Source organism: Mustela nivalis (assembly GCF_964662115.1).
Source record: "Mustela nivalis genome assembly, chromosome: 17".
Classification (NCBI taxonomy): domain Eukaryota; kingdom Metazoa; phylum Chordata; class Mammalia; order Carnivora; family Mustelidae; genus Mustela; species Mustela nivalis.
In genome coordinates, this window is record NC_139036.1 from 40810404 (window position 1) to 40830075 (window position 19672).

Here is a 19672-nt window from a genome sequence, read left to right on the forward strand (position 1 = left end):
GTTTATTGTGGAAAGTACAGTGCTTCACTGAAATAAAGAATGTAGCAAAAAAAATTTTTTTTAATCCAAAAGTTAGAAGACACTCTATTATTCTGCCCAAAGTAGAGCCAATATTGGATTAGAAAAAGATGGTAGTATTCATATTGTTGGATTTAGCCAACATTCTAAACTCTTCTATCAAACCTTTAACAGCTCCACTGACAAATTAGCCAGCAAAATTAGTTTCAATGTCACTCTTCTCCTTATTTTCTTTACCCTAAAAGCTGAACAAATAATCAAAAGACCAAACACACAGGCAATTGATTCATTAATTTATTCATTTAATATGACCATAGTTCTACTATGTGCTAAGGAATGGGCTGATGATAAAAAGATACTTACACTTTGGAACCTGACAGTCTAGAAGGATCTACAGTTATATTAATTACCAAAATAAGCAAGAAATCTAGTTAAATAATCTTCAGATAATTAAGAGTTACAAGTAGAAAATATAGCTTTATATTGTTTCATCAGTGATGCTATGGAAATAATTCAGTTTTGCTTATTTTTTAAAAGTTTCTGTATAGGGGCGCCTGGGTGGCTCAGTGGGTTAAAGCCTCTGCCTTCGGCTCAGGTCATGATCTCAGCGTCCTGGGATCAAGCCCTGCGTCGGGCTCTCTGCTCAGCAGGGAGCCTGCCTCCTCCTCTCTCTCTGCCTGCCTCTCTGCCTATTTGTGATCTCTGTCAAATAAATAAATAAAATCTAAAAAAAAAAAAAGTTTCTGTATAAACCCACAAATAATCTGATGTGCCAAAAATTTCAGCTCTAAGAACATATATTAATAACCACAATTTGTGATATAAAAAGTTGGGAGATAAACTGATTTTGAATTTTTGACAGTGAGTAAAGAGTACTGTTTCATAAACACATTTTATTCTATTTCAGATCTATTATTAAACACCTACTTTTTTAATCTCTTCTAAGAGGAACACATATACACATATCCACTATAATCCAGTATCAACTCTATATCATTTTGATTTACTCTACACTACTTTGGACTCTAAGAATTTTAATTTTGGATGCAGAAAGTAGATTTTCATTAACGCTGAAAAATTATCTCATTCAAAATCGTGGGAATTAAAGTGTTTTGATAATTATGTAGTAATAATAACTAAAAAGTATACATTGGTCATATTTAAAATAATCTACATATAATAGAAATCTAATTATTGTTTAATTATTTCATTTTTTTTTAGAGATTCAAAAGACCTTAGAGTCATCCTTATGGTTTTAAATTTTTATAAATATACCAGTTAGGGGTGCCTGGGTGGCTCAGTGGGTTAAGTCGCTGCCTTCAGCTCAGGTCATGATCCCAGGGTCCTGGGATCGAGCCCCGCATCAGGCTCTCTGCTCAGCATGGACCCTGCTTCCTCCTCTCTCTCTGCCTGCCTCTCTGCTTACTTGTGATCTCTGTCTGTCAAATAAATAAATAAAATCTTTAAAAAAATAATAAATATACCAGTTAGTAAAAATTTGTATTTTTAAAAAGCTAGATAGCAGAGTGATCTCTATGTCCTTGTGATGTTTAGGATCTCTTTTCAAAATAATTAATGAATTCTTAATACAAAAAAATCCTTTTATTGAGCACCTACTACAGGCAGGTTTCTGTATTAATCTCTCAGTTCCTCTCATACATGATCTAGAACTACAGCTTGAGTCAGGCGCCAATTAACACTGGATGTCTAATAAAAGATGTATGAATCATCTTTTAGTCCTAAATAAGTGAATATATACAGTTAATACGCTGACAAGTTTATAATAATGTATAAAAAGGCATTACTGGAAAGTTGTATGCTAATTTTATGGTATCATCTATATCTTACTGACTGAGAAAGCAAATTTCTATTCATATTTGATCCATATTTTAATGGACTAATACGTGATCCAGAAATCTGTCAATATAAAGTTAATAGAATACATTTGATTTTAGGAATAGTTTAGCCAATAAAACCAATAACATTTTTGTTTTCTTGGCATTCTTTTCTATTATACTGTTTAATTAAGTACTTTAAATTTTTCTGAGTTCTATCAAAAAATTGCTATCATCAATAAACTACTACTCATAAAAATTAATCAAATAAAAGGCATCATAATAAACATAACAGAAGTTGCTTTTCAGCACTATTTTTTTTTCTTTTAAAGGTTTTATTTATTTATTTGACAGAGAGAGAGAGATCACAAGTAGGCAGAGAGGCAGGCAGAGAGAGGGGAAGGCAGGCTCCCTGCTGAGCAGAGAGCCTGATGTGGGGCTCGATCCCAGGACCCTGGGATCATGACCTGAGCCGAAGGCAAAGGCTTTAACCCACTGAACCACCCAGGCGCCCCTCAGCACTATTTTCTTAATTGAATGCACCAAACTCTGAGGTTCTTTTATGAACCAAGAACTATTCCAGGAACTAAGTACACAAAAATAAGACATATTCTCTGCCTTCTAGAAGGAAAGACCAGGGAGAATAAATATTTAAATCAATAAATAATTTCAATACAATTGGCAAAAATAGGCACAGAAAGGAAAGGCTCTTAGCTTAGGTGGAAGAAGGTGAGGGACCAGTAGGGTGACCACCAGAAGGCACCAGAGAAGGTCATCAGAAGGAGGGCATCTGCAGAGCCTTCAGGGTGTGATGCCTGAGCAGAATCTTGAAGGACAAGTAAGCATAATCATGTACAGAATGGGTTGAAGACTTCAGTGAAGAAACTGTGAAATCCCATGTTGGATCATAGAAAGCATGAACAGGAATCTTTTTTTTTTTTTTAAAGATTTTATTTGGGGCGCCTGGGTGGCTCAGTGGGTTAAAGCCTCTGCCTTCGGCTCAGGTCATGATCCCAGGGTCCTGGGATCGAGCCCCGTATCGGGCTCTCTGCTTGGCAGGGAGCCTGCTTCCTCCCCTCTCTCTCTCTGCCTGCCTCTCTGCCTACTTGTGATCTCTGTCTGTCAAATAAATAAATAAAATCTTTAAAAAAAAAAAAAGATTTTATTCATTTGCCAGAGATAGAGAGAGAGAGTACACACAAGCAGGCAGAGAGGCAGGCAGAGGCAGTGAGAGAAGCAGGCTCCCTGACGAGTAAGGAGCCCGATTCGGGACTTGATCCAAGGATCTTGGGATCATGACCTGAGCTGAAGGCAGTGGCTTATCCAACTGAGCCACCCAGGCGTCCCACGAACAAGAATCTTCTAAAATTATGTTCTATCAGGATCCTGTGGCCTTTCTGTAGCTTTTGTTCTTTTGAACTTTACCATTTCATCCTTCATATGCTCATAATGGAGGGCTCAGTAAACTCCACCATTTGGAGGCTGTATCTCTGTAAACGCAACCATCCAGAGCATAGAAAGGGAATTAGAAATGAAAAATTGCTTCTACAAAAGCCATGTGGAAAGAAGCAGAAGCTGACATCAAGAAGAAGACAAAATTTGTTCAATAACCCTGGAATATTTAGTGTGGGGGGCATTCAACTCTACAGTTCAAAACACCCGCGAGTTTATATTATAGAATAATAATATACCACCTGATGGTCAGAATAGTAACCCAGGTCACCAAGATAAAGTTATCTCTTGTGTACTTTGTTTATAAGACAGGGAATTGTGTAATAAATACACTTAGAAAGATCTCTATCCAAAATAGAAAAGTTTTATATTAAATAAGAAACATGTCAATACCTATGAAATTTATATTTGTGAACAACCTCATTTCTCAACCATAACAGATAGAAGAACTACTGCTATTACAACACAAATAACAAAATTTAGCAACATCAAGAGTCTTTGGATAGAAAATATCTCAGATCACAGATTGTGAGAAAAGAAAGGAGTTACAGTTCCTGAGTTATTTATTCGATGTACTAACTTTTCATTTTGAAATTGAAATTGACAAAATTTCAATTTCAAAAGCTTATGTCATCTGACATCTTCATAGATAGAATGTCTCAATAAATGTTTGCTAAAGAATGAATTTAAAAAATTTTATATGCTGAGAGTATGAATAACTAAACAGCTTTACATTTCACAATAAACTGTAGCATGTTAATTTGATCACCAAATTAGGCAGAAAATAAAGGTATTCCATAAAGTATTCTACTTTCTTATACTGCCAAGAAATGAGAGGTATAGGGGCACCTGGGTGGCTCAGTAGGTTAAAGCCTCTGCCTTTGGCTCAGGTCATGATCCCAGGGTCCTGGGATAGAGCCCAGCATCGGGAAGCCTGTTTCCTCCTCTCTCTCTCTCTGCCTGCCTCTCTGCCTAATTGTGATCTCTATCTGTCAAATAAATAAAGTCTTTAAAAAAAATGAGAGGTATACACTATAGTTCAAATCTCTGTATTTTGAGTCCAAAATGTCAGGATAATAAAAAATATTTTAAATATCAAGCACATGTGCCAGATTAGTCAATCTGTTAGCTATAATAAACTAGATATTTTACTACATTGACTACTCCATCTTCAAGGACCTGATGATAGAAAAGCCAAATTCACATCGTTAATCATTTTTAAATTTTATTTTTTGATGTAAGTGTTGAAGTTTTTACATTAAGCACACTATATACTATCCATCTCTATGGACCTATGAATTTAATCTAGATATCCAGACATACAACTGATCACTGCCTATATCCTATATCCCACCTTTCCCCCTTTATAGTTTGTACATTCTAACTCAAATTCTATACAAGGGTTCATTCCTTTCTAATTCAGACAGTCTTTATTCAGGCTTATCTAAAAGTTTGTTAGGGCCATTACTATCCCAAATTATGCTATTAAGCTAGTAATTTATTTATTTCACATTAAATGAATTCAGGAGTATTAACATTTACTAGGAAATATTCTCCTTCCCACAGATTTACACTATTCTGTATGTTAGTTTGGAGAAGCGAAAGGACTAAGAAAAAATGGTGTTGAATATTAATTTATAACTTCACAAAAACAAATTTAGCAACTCATCTATAATAATGAAAGCATGAGAGTTTTTTAAATTATTTTTTCGTAATGTATAGTGACCTAATTTTTTCCTGTTCTTGGACAACCAGACCTTTACATGTTAACAATTACACTTCATAAACCATTTTTAAATATTCACAATGTCAAATTTTAGAGCACCCTCAATAATTTAAAATTTAATACCATAGTTTTTCATAAGAGAAAACACCTGAAGCATTATTCATAATGGCCATTTAAAAGTTTCCATATCCATACTAAACACATTGACTTGTTTGGCATTCTATAAGAAAAAAAAAATTATATGGGCCACAGCAGTTAGAAAAATTGTAAGCATACCCATGTAAATACTTCAGGATCATAATATTGCATTCAATGATATTATGTTTGGGGGGGGGAGAACCTCTACCTCCTATACCTTGTATCCCAAAATATTTAATCAAATTTAAATAACTTCATATATTCTAGATTTAGAGTTGCCAAAGATCAAGGTTAATTGACAACAGAAAATCCTTCGATTATTATGAAAAAATCCATGTTATTCATAAGATTTATCAAATTAACGTTTTTATTAGATGTCAGTATCTCATTTATTAAGACAATGAATATGTTTCTCACAAATTCTGATCTTCGAAATATCATCACCTTCCCCAACTTGAAATGCATCTGCCATTTTCAAGGTTTTACAAACATTTGTTGAACAGACCACTGAGAAGTTTACAATAGTAGTGTGAATTTTTAGTTACCCAAGTAAGTATATACTGTAAAATTTTTGAGAAACGAGGAGTTTCACGACTTTCAAAATTAATTCAAATGAAATTTTTAAATGGAGCTTGATTTTTGCTTTGGGTAAAGAAAGATCATTAGAAGATAGAGTTCCAAGGGAACCACCAGTGCCAACCACATAAAAATTTACCTTTCCCATATGATAACATTTACTCTTAGAAGAAAAAAACTGTCACGTTTCATTCTAAAGAAGTCACTCAGATTAGCATAATTCCAATGGACACTAAGCCATGGAGGAAAAAAGCATCCAAAAAGATCAGGGATTCCAACCTAGTTTGCTGCCATTTCAGGGACGCCCCACAAGTACTCTTCCTCTGCAGACTTTGAGTTGACCCCTCATGTCTGACAACCCTTAAGACATAAAACTGAGGAGAAGTTATCACTTTCCAAAGTTAGGTGGGGGCTTGGGGGGGGCAGTATGAGAGATGTATGAGAACCGACACGCTTTGCCTTCTGAAATACCTCATATTTACTTTTGACAAAAGAAATAAATAGAAGCAAAACCGAGATTCAGAAGGAACTCTCTCTGCTGCGTGCACCGGTCGAACTTTTCAAAGACCCCTTAGAAAAGAAGCGGGCTGGAGGCTCACCTTCCATCTCGCCGCGGGGCTGGGCTGGGCTGGATTGGATTGGAGTTGCGCTCTGGCTCCCCGGCCGCTCCACGTGCTCCTGCCGTCGCCGGGACGCAGCGCGCAGCTGGCGGGAGATTCCCGGCGTGGGGAGTCCCCGGGATCCGGCAGCCGCGTCGGCGCAGATTGAAAGGGGCAGGAGCCGGCGACTGGCCGGTGCGCGGGGTTACAGCGGCGCTGGCTGGCGGCGGCTTTAAAGTACGCCCGCCAAGGAGAGCCCGAGGTTCCGCACCTCCAGCCCCCTTTTGAATGTCAAACCTGAGAACCAGATAGGATGGAAATGGCGCATCAGTAAATTGTCCCAAAGTATCTATTTAAGAAGGATAATGGATGGGAGGGTAATATGTGGGGGGAGGGACGATCTGGATTGTTTTCTTAAGTTCAACGTTTAAGTTCCAAGAGGTTTGTCTTAAATTTAACAAGATCTGGAACTATTGGTCTAGATTCGGGGATGATAGCAATGAATATCGTCAAAGAGAACTCACTCCGTTTGAAGTCTTATGTTTTTCTTCCTGTTTTTCTTTTCACGTGATAATTCTTGGTCCAAGTTTTCAGAAAACTCTAAGACAGTTCAAAGGGATTTGGACCCTTTTATCAACTTTTTCATTTAAGGAAGCAAAAATTCTCTCACTTTTGTTTTCACTTACTCTGTACTCTATGTGTTTATTTTCTACTACTCTGCTTTCTTCCAAGTAGGATCTGAGACAGCTTACAAAAAACATATACATATACATACATACAATGTATCAGAAAAGTAAGTAAAGAAAATAGAGCTAAGGGGAGGGTGTGATAAGATAGTAAAATTAATTAAAGGATGTTACTGCACAGAAACATACCAGTCAACATCTTTTCCTAGTATCCTTCTTGCTTTATAGAGGTAAAGCACAAATTTGACTATAGGAAAAGGAAAGGGGAAGTGACTGGATGACAATTTTTCAAAAGCAGAACTTTTCTTCACATTGAAGTCTAAGGGACATTGTTCCAGTGAATCCTTATAAAGATATCCATTGTGTTGAATTGGACAACATGTGAATGATTCTCAAAAAGGTCACTTCCACCCTTGTTAGAAAATTACATTGTTACTGCATACAAATCTACTTCAGACTTAAGGTTGGGGGGTTGTGCATCAGCAGACCATATCAGAAGAAACCCACACTTACAAACTAAAGTATCCATATTGTAATTTATGAATTTTAGTTTATTTTAAATATGCGTTGGTATAGAAGGTCAACATACATGTGTGTGTATCAATATACATACACATTTATGTGTGGTGGGTGATTTTTTTTTTCCTGAGTAAACAGCTTGCATTGTCTTTGTTTTAAGATCATGACACCATGGAGGTATCTCTGTAGATTGTATGGTTTAGAGTTCTGTGGGATAATATCAATTTTGGAGAAATACTCTAAACACCAGGTCTAATTATAGTATTGAAAGGGGAAATTTGTTGTTTGTTAGTTTCTAAAAGCAAAAATAGCACATCAAAAGTAGCAGAAGAGGAACTGTAAAATTTCACAGGGATGGTTTAAGGATGAATAGTTATTTGGTTATTAAAAGGATGTAAAACTGTTATTATACTTAGCAGTGGAACGTGTTACTGCTCTGTAAATAATTAGTTCAAAATGAAGTATTTCAGACTCCAGAGAATGGTACTTAGGGGAATAAATAAAAAGTAGGTGGATGAAATAATTTATGTAGCTACTCCACCCTCAAGGAGGTGGAGCATAATACTCACTCCTTAGTGTGGGCTTTCGATAGTGACTTCCTTCCAAACAGTATGGTGCGTAAGGGAGGGAAAAGAGTAATTTTGAAGAAGAGAAATCTGACAAACACTACCTTAGCCAGGTGATCAAGGTAACGTCAACAGTGATAAAATACATTGATAGTATGTACGTTTAATACAATTTTATGGGAATGGCACTTATCTCTATAGTTATCTACCCAAAAATCTATGCCCTAAGTAAAATAATGAGAAAATGTCAGACAAATTCCCATAGAGAGGCATTCTGCAAAGTACCTAACTAGTTAAGGTCAGGTAATGGCATCAAAATGGTCATTAACTCTCAAGGTTGTCAAAAACAAGAAATGTCTGAGAAACTGTCACAGCCAAGAAGAACCTAAGGAAACATGATGACTTAATGTAGTGTGGGAGTCTGGGTGGGATTCTGGAGCAGAAAAAGGACATTTAAGTAAAAGCTAAGAAATCTAAATAAAGTAGATGCCTTATTTAACAGCCATGTATTGATGCTAGTCCATTAATTGTGAGAAATGTACAATACTAATGGCAAGATGTCATTAGTAGGGAAAACTAGGTGGGAGTACACAAGAACTCTGTACTACATTCACAATTTTTCTGTAGATCTAAAACTTTTTTTTTAAGACTTTATTCATTCATTTGACAGAGAGAGACACAGCAAGAGAGGGAACACAAGCAGAGGGAATGGGAGATGGAGAAGCAGGCTTCCCACTGAGCAGGGAGCCGGATGCGGGGCTCCCTCCCAGAACCCTGAGATCATGACCTGAGCCCAAAGCAGATGCTTAAGGACTGAGCCACCCAACTGTTCTAAAACTAGAAGTTTATTTTAAAAGAATGGAGGGGTACTTTCAACAAACTACTACTACTACTCATTTGGTTAAGTCTCATGTCACAGTATTCAAAGTTTATTACACAGTATTTATAAGAATCGATTGCTTCTAATAACTGGGAAACTAATTTTAAAAAAAACCCACTGTGGATTATAATGTACTTTGACTAAAACTGAAATGTCAAACTGCTAGGGAATTAAAGATAATCCCTAAATTTGTCTTCATCATCACCACCTCAAGAAGGAAGAGAACAGTTGAGACTAAACCATGAATCTAGACACAGTAACCGACATGGGTGGATCTGACTCACTGAATTACATCTCATGGCTTAAGCTACGTAGGTATAATTAACAGTGACTAAAAATGAAATCACTGACAAAGTTTGCTCCTGGACCATCTGAGATAGTCCAAGTACTGACTTGGCTCAAAGGAAATAAAACTGAAAACTCTTGATCTCACCCAAAATAATCATTCTGCACCCTGTCTGAACCTTGGTTTCTTTACCCACCGGCCTACTCAAAACCACCCCTGAGGGTGTCCCGCTGCTAAGAAATAGACAACAAACATGCCGCCAAACTGGTCGCCAAGAAAGAACCATAGAAGACCCGGGCATGGTCTCTTTCCGACCTCTGTGATCTTTACTCATCTGTTATCCGTCCCCACAGGAAAAGCAGACTTGGAGGAATCTTGCCTTTCGATTGGGCCCCTTTTCAAAGGCAAGGTTACTTCACGACCCTAAGTAAATTTGCATGGGGTGGGGGGTCTTCCAACGCCGTCTCATACTCGATGTGGAAAATTAAAGGTTCAATGTTCCTCTAGCGTGCGAGAAAGGGTGGGGACGCCTTGTTGGCGCACGAGCGGTTCTTCGGGTTCTTCGTTGGGGCGGGGGGGGGGGGGCAGAAAATGCAGTTAGGTAAAAATTGGGTGGAAGAGTTTGGAAAAGATGTTGCACACAACTTTAGGCAGAATTCGTGAGAAGCAAGGCACCAGAAATTCCCGCAGGCTCTTTGCTTCCTGTAAGGAGTAAATTCTTAACACGCTTCTCCCTCCCTCCAGTTCTAAGGTAATTGCACCCTTCCGTGCCTTACCCCATTGTCCTACATGGGATCCACACTGTTCCTCTCCTGGACGTCTTCAGCCTACAAAAAAGGAAATAACCGAACCGCGAAGGGTTGTCTTCCTTAACATTACTCTTTCCTTCTCTCAGGGCTAGGGGGGTGCTACTCAAAGAACGAAATCACAGAGAGCGCGGGAAAATGGCGCCAAGCGCGAGGCACTCGCACAAGGGCGGGCGCATGCGCGCGAAAGGGGGCGGGGGCGCTCGCCTCCAGTGATCGGGCCCAGCACGCGCCCGCCCTGCCCCCGCTCTCGAGGCGGCGGAGCGCGCACGCGCTCTCCTGCGCGTCCGCTCTGGCTGTAGCGACGGACGGGTAGGGGAGCTGACCCCGGCGGTTTGCTCCGCTCTGTGGAGGAGAGATGGGGAGGCGCTGGGCCTGGGCTGAGGTAGGAAAGAGCCCGACCCTCGACGCCTCCCGCGAAGCTAGCCCCTGAGCCGTGATGCGAGCGTGGGTCCTACTCTCCGCGGTGCTCTGGTACCTCACTGGAGGTGGGGCTCCTCCCGCCTGCCCGGTCCCCCTCCACCCGCCTGGCCCCTCTTCCCAGTTCTGCCCCCTCTGCTTCGCCACGCCCTGCCCTACTCTGTGCCCCCGCTCCCCTTCTACCTAAACAGTCAGTGGTTTCTTTCTTCCACAGCTGGATGGCAGCGTTCTTCTGAACGTACCGGGAAAGGCCTCATTTATGGCAAGCCGGGACACCCAGGTACTAAGGACCTCTTCGCCCGCAGAGTCTTATCAGAAGAGCCGGGTGTGCAGTGGACCTGCTTAGTGTTCTTCCAGCGAAGGGAAAGGGAGAGAGAGCTCACTGGCCGTCCACCTGGTGCTTGGCCCTCGCATCATTTCATCCTTACAGGGATGCCTTAGTGTTATCCCCTGGGCTAAAGCCGCACATCTCATAAGGAGCTGGGCTTCAATCCAGATCTTTCTCTGATGCCACCTCACTTCCGGGTGTCTCTGCTGCTTTGCAGCGCGCAGGGCCCGCACAGAGTGATTTCCAAGGCTGCAGGTCCCTCTATTTGGAGCTCCTACACATCCTTTAAGGCTCAGCTCAAATGTCGTTTATCACGGTGATGATACTTAGCGGCACTCCCCAAGGAAAATTGGTCACGCGGCTAACTTTAGATAATTTGGGGCCAGTTCACAGCATTTGTCATGTTTGGGATCTCTCCATGTTTGGAGCCCTTCCCCTTTTTCCCACCCCCCCCCCAAATTGTGGGACTGTATCTTCTTTGTATACTGGTATTCAGTAGACTTAAAATCAGTATCTTGTGGGACTGCGTGGGTTCAAAGTGCCTCTACCAGATCCGAACAGAATAGGTAACTGCAGAAAATCTTTCTAGTATGCCCCCACATAGGCTTAATTATTGTTCCCAAAAGAGGAGGTTTATACTTAAATATCAAGTTCCTCTTAGGGATGACAGTGATTATCTTGAGAATAGTTTCCTTTTCTGATCTCTAAATCAATTCTACTAACCCTTCAAAGAATTGTGATTCAAGTGAGTTCTGAATTTGTACATTAAAATGAATTAAATATACTATGTACATTTTTATAAGCAAAACTATAATTATGTACATTTTATAAGCAAAACTATAGTTATAACTATAAAGAATACTATCAGCCTAGAATTTTAAAAACTTATAGGAGAAGAAATTTATATTAACATTTTAAGTGTTATAATGATATGCTGATTTTTAAAATACTGAAATCCAAAAAGAGCTAATCAGTATGTCTTTGGGACAAAATGGCAGGAAGTGTATTTCTTAATTTTGTTTTATATTTTATTTTGTCGCAGTAAAAATATATGTAAAATTACATCACAGTAGCCCAATCCTTGCCTGTATGGATTTTAAACGTGCTAAAAAAGAAACAGTGGACCCCACCTACTCATGGATCGGGCCTAATGAAAAGCCATTAACAGGTAATTTATTTGATCTTAGTTATTTTGTTAAATGATAGGGACTTTTATTTAAAGAAAAGCACTGTGACTTATTAGGATGAACAAACTGAAATTTAATTTTAACTGCAGCTTCACCTGCTCCATACTTAGAGTAAATCATATTCTATTTTGGTCTGTGCCTTATTTTCTCTTTATTAAAAAAGATGAAGCAATAATTTTTTTATCCTACGTCCCAGAGCTATATTAGTTCAAAAGTTTTTATAAAACCTAATATTTGGAGAACCTGGGTGTCTCAATCAGTTAAGTGTCTGTCTGCCTTTTGCTCAGGTCATGATCCCAGCGTCACAAGTCCAGCTCCCTGCTTAGCAGGGAGCCTGCTTCTCCCTCTTGCACTCCCCCTGCTTGTGCTCTCTCACTCTCTCTGTCAAACAAATTTTTAAAAAATCTTTTAGGGGTGCCTGGGTGGTTCAGTGGGTTAAAGCCTCTGCCTTTGACTCAGGTCGTGATCCCAGGGTCCTGGGATCGAGCCCCATATCGGGTGCTCTGCCTGCCTCTCTCTCTGCCTACTTATGATCTCTGTCTGTCAAATAAATAAATAAAATCTTTTAAAAAATTTTTAAAAAACTTTTAAAAAAATTATCTGTGTAGCATCTATCTTGGAGATGAAGTATTTGATGTGGAATTTTTCATGATGTTAGAAGAGTGTATTGGGGTATTAGCATTATTAATTTCTGTCTTATATGAGGAAATTGTGTAGTACTACAGAGTAGTGTAATCTCATTTACTAAATTACCAGCATAAAGCAAACGAAATTAGAGGCCAACGGGGCGCCTGGGTGGCTCAGTGGGTTAAGCCTCTGCCTTCAGCTCAGGTCATGATCTCAGGGTCCTGGGATCGAGCCCCGCATCGGGCTCTCTGCTCAGCGGGGAGCCTGCTTCCTCCTCTCTCTCTGCCTGCCTCTCTGCCTACTTGTGATCTCTGTCTGTCAAATAAATAAATAAAATCTTAAAAAAAAAAAAAAGAAATTAGAGGCCAAGAAATGAATTAAAGAAAACCAAAATATATTTTAAAAGTGTACTTATGTGGTTTTCCATAGAGATAACAGAATTAATATTTTTTAAATTTTTTTTAAAAGATCATGCCCTGAGCTAAAAGCAGAGGCTTTAACCCACCCAGGCGCCCCAGATTTTTTTTAATTCTTGAAGTTAAATAGTCCATTAATTTTTTAAGTTTTGTGTTTATTTATAACCCCATTTACTAAATAATGTTTGAATTGTTATATGTTAAATAACCAAGTAATTTACTATTTCTGTTTAGAAAATAATCAAATAAATATAACTAAAACAGGAAAGCTGAAGATGGAAGATTTTCAGGAGGCTTTGTCTGGACTTTACTCATGTACTCTTTCTTATAAGACTGTCAAAGCAGAAACTCAAGAAGAAACAGTAGTAAAGCAGAGATACGACTTTATGATCTTTGGTAAGAATATGGGCACATTTTAATTTATACATTTAGTTTGGATAAGAATTAAGTGTATAGTTTCTTAATTTAGTGAAAATGAGCCTATTATATATAATTATTATGACTTATGGAGTATTTTGGCATATTTGACCATGCAAACTCATAAATTGACATCTAGATAGTATGTCCTAAATATCCTCTTTTAACCTCTCACTTACCACCATCTAGGTATGCAAGTACAATCTACTTTACCAAAATTTTGCCAGGTCATTTAAAACTGATGTTTAATTCTGTAAAAGCAAATTGATCATCCTTTTCATTGGACTATACTGACAACAATAACACTTTCTGCAAATTAAGACATTCCCCCATCTTACTGTTTCTGATACTGTTAACTTATCTATATATCCAGCCATTTCTTCTCTTGTACTGAGTAGATAATGTATCAGATGAAAACAAGCTTTTTCTTTTTTCTTTTTTACGTATTCTTTACTGCTTTGTCAAAATTGACCATATAGTTGTGGGTTTATTTCTGGGTTTTCTGTTCTTTTCTGTTCTGTTGATCTCTATGTATATTTTTGTGGCAGTACCATACTGGTTTTTAAAATTATTTTTATTTTTATTTTTTTTTAATTTTTTTATTTTTTATAAACATATATTTTTATCCTCGGGGGTACAGGTCTGTGAATCAGCAGGTTTACACACTTCACAGCACTCACCAAAGCACACACCCTCCCCAATGTCCATAATCCCACCCCCTTCTCCCAACCCCCCTCCCCCCAGCAACCCTCAGTTTGTTTTGTGAGATTAAGAGTCACTTATGTTTTGTCTCCCTCCCAATTCCATCTTGTTTCATTGATTCTTCTTCTACCCACTTAAGCCCCCATGTTGCATCACCACTTCCTCATATCAGGGAGATCATATGATAGTTGTCTTTCTCTGCTTGACTTATTTCGCTAAGCATGATACGCTCTAGTTCCATCCATGTTGTCACAAATGGCAAGATTTCATTTCTTTTGATGGCTGCATAGTATTCCATTGTGTATATATACCACATCTTCTTGATCCATTCATCTGTTGATGGACATCTAGGTTCTTTCCATAGTTTGGCTATTGTGGACATTGCTGCTATAAACATTCGGGTACACGTGCCCCTTTGGTAAATACCCAGTAGTGCAATTACTGGGTCATAGGGCAGTTCTATTTTCAACATTTTGAGGAACCTCCAGGCTGTTTTCCAGAGTGGCTGCACCAGCTTGCATTCCCACCAACAGTGTAGGAGGGTTCCCCTTTCTCCGCATCCTGGTCAACATCTGTCCTTTCCTGACTTGTTAATTTTAGCCATTCTGACTGGTATGAGGTGGTAACTCATTGTGCTTTTGATTTGTATTTCCCTGACGTTGAACACTTTTTCATGTGTCTGTTGGCCATCTGGATGTCTTCTTTGCAGAAATGTCTGTTCATGTCTTCTGGCTATTTCTTGATTGGATTATTTGTTCTTTGGGTGTTGAGTTTGATTAAGTTCTTTATAGATTTTGGATACTAGTCCTTTATCTGATATGTCATTTGCAAATATCTTCTCCCATTCTGTCAGTAGTCTTTTGGTTTTTCTGACTGTTTTCCTTTGCTATGCAAAAGCTTTTGATCTTGATGAAGTCCCAGTAGTTTCTTTTTGCCCTTGTTTCCCTTGCCTTTGGCAATGTTTCTGGGAAGAAGTTGCTGCAGCTGAGGTCGAAGAGGTTGCTGCCTGTGTTCTCAGAAAACAACTTTTTTTCATTAAAGTTATTAGTTTTGTATATATTTTTAGGACAAACATAAAACTTACTAGATAAGTTTCTATGCTAATTTGCAAGATTAATGAGATTTAATATTACATATTATTTGCAAATTGTTTAGTAGCACAATGGTAAGCACAATTGTTTTTTTTTTTTTTAAAGATTTTATTTATTTATTTGACAGAGAGAAATCACAAGTAGATAGAGAGGCAGGCAGAGAGAGAGAGAGAGGGAAGCAGGCTCCCTGCTGAGCAGAGAGCCTGATGCGGGACTCGATCCCAGGACTCTGAGATCATGACCTGAGCCGAAGGCAGCGGCTTAACCCACTGAGCCACCCAGGCGCCCAGCACAATTGTTTTTATTCTCATCATGTTTTACAGCCTATCGGGAACCTGATTATTCATATCAGATGGCTGTACGTTTTACCACAAAGTCTTGTGAAGGAAGATACAATGACCTGCTTTTTAGAGTGCTGAAGAAAATCTTGGATAATTTAATCTCTGATTTGTCATGCCATGTCGTAGAACCATCATATAAATGCCATTTTGTTAAAATTCCAAAACATGGCCTTGTACATGAACTATTTATAGCCTTTCAAGGTAAGAAAAAAAATTTAACATTTCTTTAATGTGAGATATCTTACAAATAGGCCTTAAATATTTGTTAAGCACTAAAGTATACTGTTGGTTCTAGCCTGGTTAAGGTTTTAAATTTTAATATATTAATTATTTACTTTAAACAATGATATATTGATATATTGTTACTTACGGTTTTTTTTTTAATTTATTTTTTTAAGTAGGCTCCACGCTCACTGTGAGGTTTGAATTCACAACCTTGAGATCAAGAATTACATGCTGTACAGACTGAGCCAAACAGGCACCCCAATATTGTTGTTTATCTTTTAGAAGTCACTATCATTTTATAAATTCTATGCAGCTAATATTTAACTTATAAATTCCTGAAAATTTAAATTGTATTTTTGAGAAGAACTTAATAAAAGAGAGGAACCAAACAAAATTGATTTCCATTTATTTTAAAGCCTTGTAGTTACTTTGATTAGCCCCCAGATGGAGTGAAATCATAATGTATAAGTCATTCAAATTGTGCACTTTATTACTAGGATTAGATAGATTAAACACATGCATGCATACATACTGAATTCAGCTTTATTGGAATGGATGGAACGTTTTAGAATTCTTTTGTGACGATATCATTTTTTTTCTTCTCCAGTTAATCCTTTTGCACCAGGGTGGAAAGGTGCATGCAATGATTCTGCTGACTGTGAAGATATAACTAATCATAATATCCTCCAGGTGAGAATTTCAATGTAGGGGGGAAGTATTTAAATAATTAATAAACTATGTAAAAATTTTTGTAAATACTTTTTTATTAAACATTTCTTCAAAAATTGATTTTTCCATGTTGTGAATATTAATAGTAGACATTCTAAGTAAGTAGATTTAAATTATTGTTTTTAAAAATATAAAGTATTATTGATTTTTTTATTTCAGTTTTTTAAGCAGAGAGTCTTGGCTTTATCAAGATGTTTTGTTTTGGAATAATACATCTAGAATAATAGATAGCTCCCCAAGTTAGTAATATGTATTTTTTCTATGTTGGAAGGATGGATCTCTGGTTTTTGTTTCCCAGAGGGTAACTAAGCAGCAGCTTGAAGAACAGCCCCAACCCCACAACCATGTAATCCTAGGTTAAACAGTAGTTCTTCCAAAATTGTGTCTCTGCTGGTCATAATAGTTGCTTCCCCTCTGCCATTCTCAGAGGCTAAGGGCATAGTCTAAAAAAATCCCTTTACTCTCCTGACCTAGTTCCCGAGCCCATACCCTTAATATTATGCATGGCGTATGGAAAGCACTAAGTTAGTATTAGTTATTATTAAACTCTGTGTTCAAAAAATAAAATTTACATCACTGGTTTGTAATATTGATTAGAGAACAGTTTTGGTTTCCATTTGGCTTGCCTCTTTGGAATTAGAAATAATGAACTCTCCGTTATCCACACATGAAATAGACATGCTGCAAATTATTTAAACCTCAATTTAATTTTTCTTAACTATTGTACATATGAATTGACAATAATTGATAAGGTCAAGACTAGACTAATTTTAGTATAAACACACAACTTTTCAGGAATTCATCTGTTGGATAAAGCATGACATGCTTATTACTATGTTTCATTGCCTCTGATACTGGAGGATAAATTTGGTTCACAATTCAGTAATTGTACTTCTGGTATTTTAAAATCTTAGGCAAGAGATCGGATAGAAGAATTTTTCCGGAGCCAAGCATATATTTACTACCACGACTTTAATAAAACTATACCAGCTATGCATTTTGTGGACCACAGTTTTCAAGTAGTACGTATGGATAGCTGTCGTCCAGGCTTTGGAAAAAATGAAGGTCTACACAGTAATTGCGCTAGCTGTTGCGGTAATTATAAAATTTAAATATCTAAATATTTAGGTTATATAGTCAAGAATAGATTATTAATTCCCTTAAGATAATTGAATGTAGTGATTCTTTCACAATACGTTATATTTAGTTAAAGGGAAGTAAAACTTCAAAGACCAAATTTCTAAATATAATCATTTTTATGTGTATTAATTCTTCCTAATGCACTCTTCTGTGTTATAAAACATTTTTATAGTGTTCTGAGTTAAGCTGCTATGCTACGACGGAAAAAAACAGAATAATGCTATCTAGAAAACAGAATTGGAAACAGAAACTAGAAAACTAGAAATAGGAACTCATAAATGGGACATTGCAGAAGATACTGTAAAATGCTGATATTGAAAAAATAAGATTCCAACTTTCTCCTACCTTTAAGATCATCAAATTAAAATGTTTCAAACTCACAAATAATCTTCCACAACTTAATTGGCTGAATATTACTCAGTGTAACATAAGTATAGAAACAGTGTGATACTGAAGGCAGATTTATATTACTGGTATAAAATACCTCTAACCGAAATGATAATAATGTACTCCATGTTTTTTCCTCTGCAGTGGTTTGTAGTCCTGGGACTTTTAGTCCTGATGTTGATGTTACTTGTCAGAGCTGTGTTTCCATCCGTGTTTATGGAGCTAAATCTTGCACATAAACTTCAAACAAAAATCGTATTATGAAGACTAGAGGTGAAAGTATTATTACTTGCTTGTGGAGGTGGGGAACATAACATAATTTGTTCACATCCCGGAGCATCAAAGATTGATTAAGTAAGACCAATAAGACCAAAACATTGGAAAACATACATTTTAGAAACTTTAAAAAGATAGTTGACATGGCATTTCTAAGAAGGTATTTAATATCTCCAGTGGACAAAGGAAAGTGTATTAGTGGATGATTTTCAAAGAAATATGTTTTGCTGTTTACAGACTGAATCTCTTGCTCTGTACCTAAGACTATATTAAGGTCAAAAAGAGTAGCAAAGTATAATATAATAAAAACTTTATACTTTCCGTATATTAATTTGTTTGAAATCACTCTGATATGACATAAAGGCATATTTACTACCTTCGTAATTAGACCAAAAAAAGGTTGTTTCTTTTGATCCCTTTGCTATTAGTTTGTTTTTTAAATAGTTTTAAAAGTATAGTTTCAGATTTATAGAATAATTGAGCACATATTACATACAGTTTAGTATACCTCACCCCTCCCCAATATACCCTACTACCCTATTGCATCAGTGTGATACATTTGTTAAAATTAATGAAAAAAGTTGATACTATTATTAACTATAGTTCATAGTTTATATTAAGGCAGTCTTTGTGTTACACAGTTCTATGGGTTTTGACAAATGCATAATGCCTTGTGTTTACCGTTACAGTTTCATTCAGAATAGTTACACTACCCCCCAAAATCCCTTGTGCTTTACCTATTTCATCTCTCCCTCTTGCTTCAAAACTCTTGACACCACTGATTTTTTTTAAACGACTCTATGGTTTTGCCTTTGCCAAAATGTTATGTACTTGCAATTATACCATATGTAGACTTTTCAGGCTGGCTTCTTTCACTTAGCAATATACATTTAAGCTTTCTCCACGTCCTTTTGTGACTTGATCATTTTTTATTGTTGAATAATATCCCATTGTATGGATACATGAAGGGCATCGTGGTTGCTTCCAGGTTTTGGTGATTATGAATAAAGCTGCTGTAAACATTCGTGTGCAGGTTTTTGTGTGGATTTAAGTTTTCAATTGCATAAATATCTAGGAGTGTGATTGCTGGATTGTATGGTAAGATTATGTATTGTAAGAAACTGCCAAACCATCTCCCAAATTGGTTTACCATTTTGCATTCGCACAAGCAAGGAATATGTTCTTGTTGCCTCTCATCCTCACCAGTGTTTGGTATTTTCTGTTTTTTGGATTTTGCCATTTTAATAGGTATGTAGTAAAATTTCATTCTTGTTTTAATTTGAAATTCTTTAATGACAT

The 19672-nt window shown here is 37.2% G+C and overlaps 2 protein-coding genes across 3 annotated transcripts in view; one reads left to right on the forward strand and one right to left on the reverse strand.

Annotated features, from left to right (window-relative positions):
• Positions 1-6672, reverse strand: part of IKZF3 (IKAROS family zinc finger 3) — a gene marked incomplete at its 5' end in the record, with an annotated part of 92035 nt that extends 85363 nt beyond the window's left edge. The window contains 3 exon segments of the mRNA XM_082704930.1: positions 6345-6492; positions 6494-6651; positions 6654-6672. Coding sequence (XP_082561056.1) covers positions 6345-6492; positions 6494-6651; positions 6654-6672 — 325 coding nt within the window.
• Positions 6673-10337: 3665 nt separating this feature from the next.
• ZPBP2 (zona pellucida binding protein 2) lies at positions 10338-19385 on the forward strand. Of its 2 annotated transcripts, none has more exons than XM_082704973.1 (8): positions 10338-10575; positions 10722-10787; positions 11878-12003; positions 13300-13461; positions 15599-15817; positions 16449-16531; positions 17485-17665; positions 18242-19385. In XM_082704973.1, exons 1-8 carry the CDS (start codon positions 10527-10529, stop codon positions 18334-18336), a joined length of 981 nt encoding a protein of 326 aa, XP_082561099.1. In that variant the 5' UTR covers positions 10338-10526; the 3' UTR covers positions 18337-19385. The 2 variants fall into 2 exon arrangements, with proteins under 2 accessions (XP_082561099.1, XP_082561100.1); XM_082704974.1 differs by having other exon boundaries at positions 10338-10472.
• Positions 19386-19672: the final 287 nt, after the last annotated feature.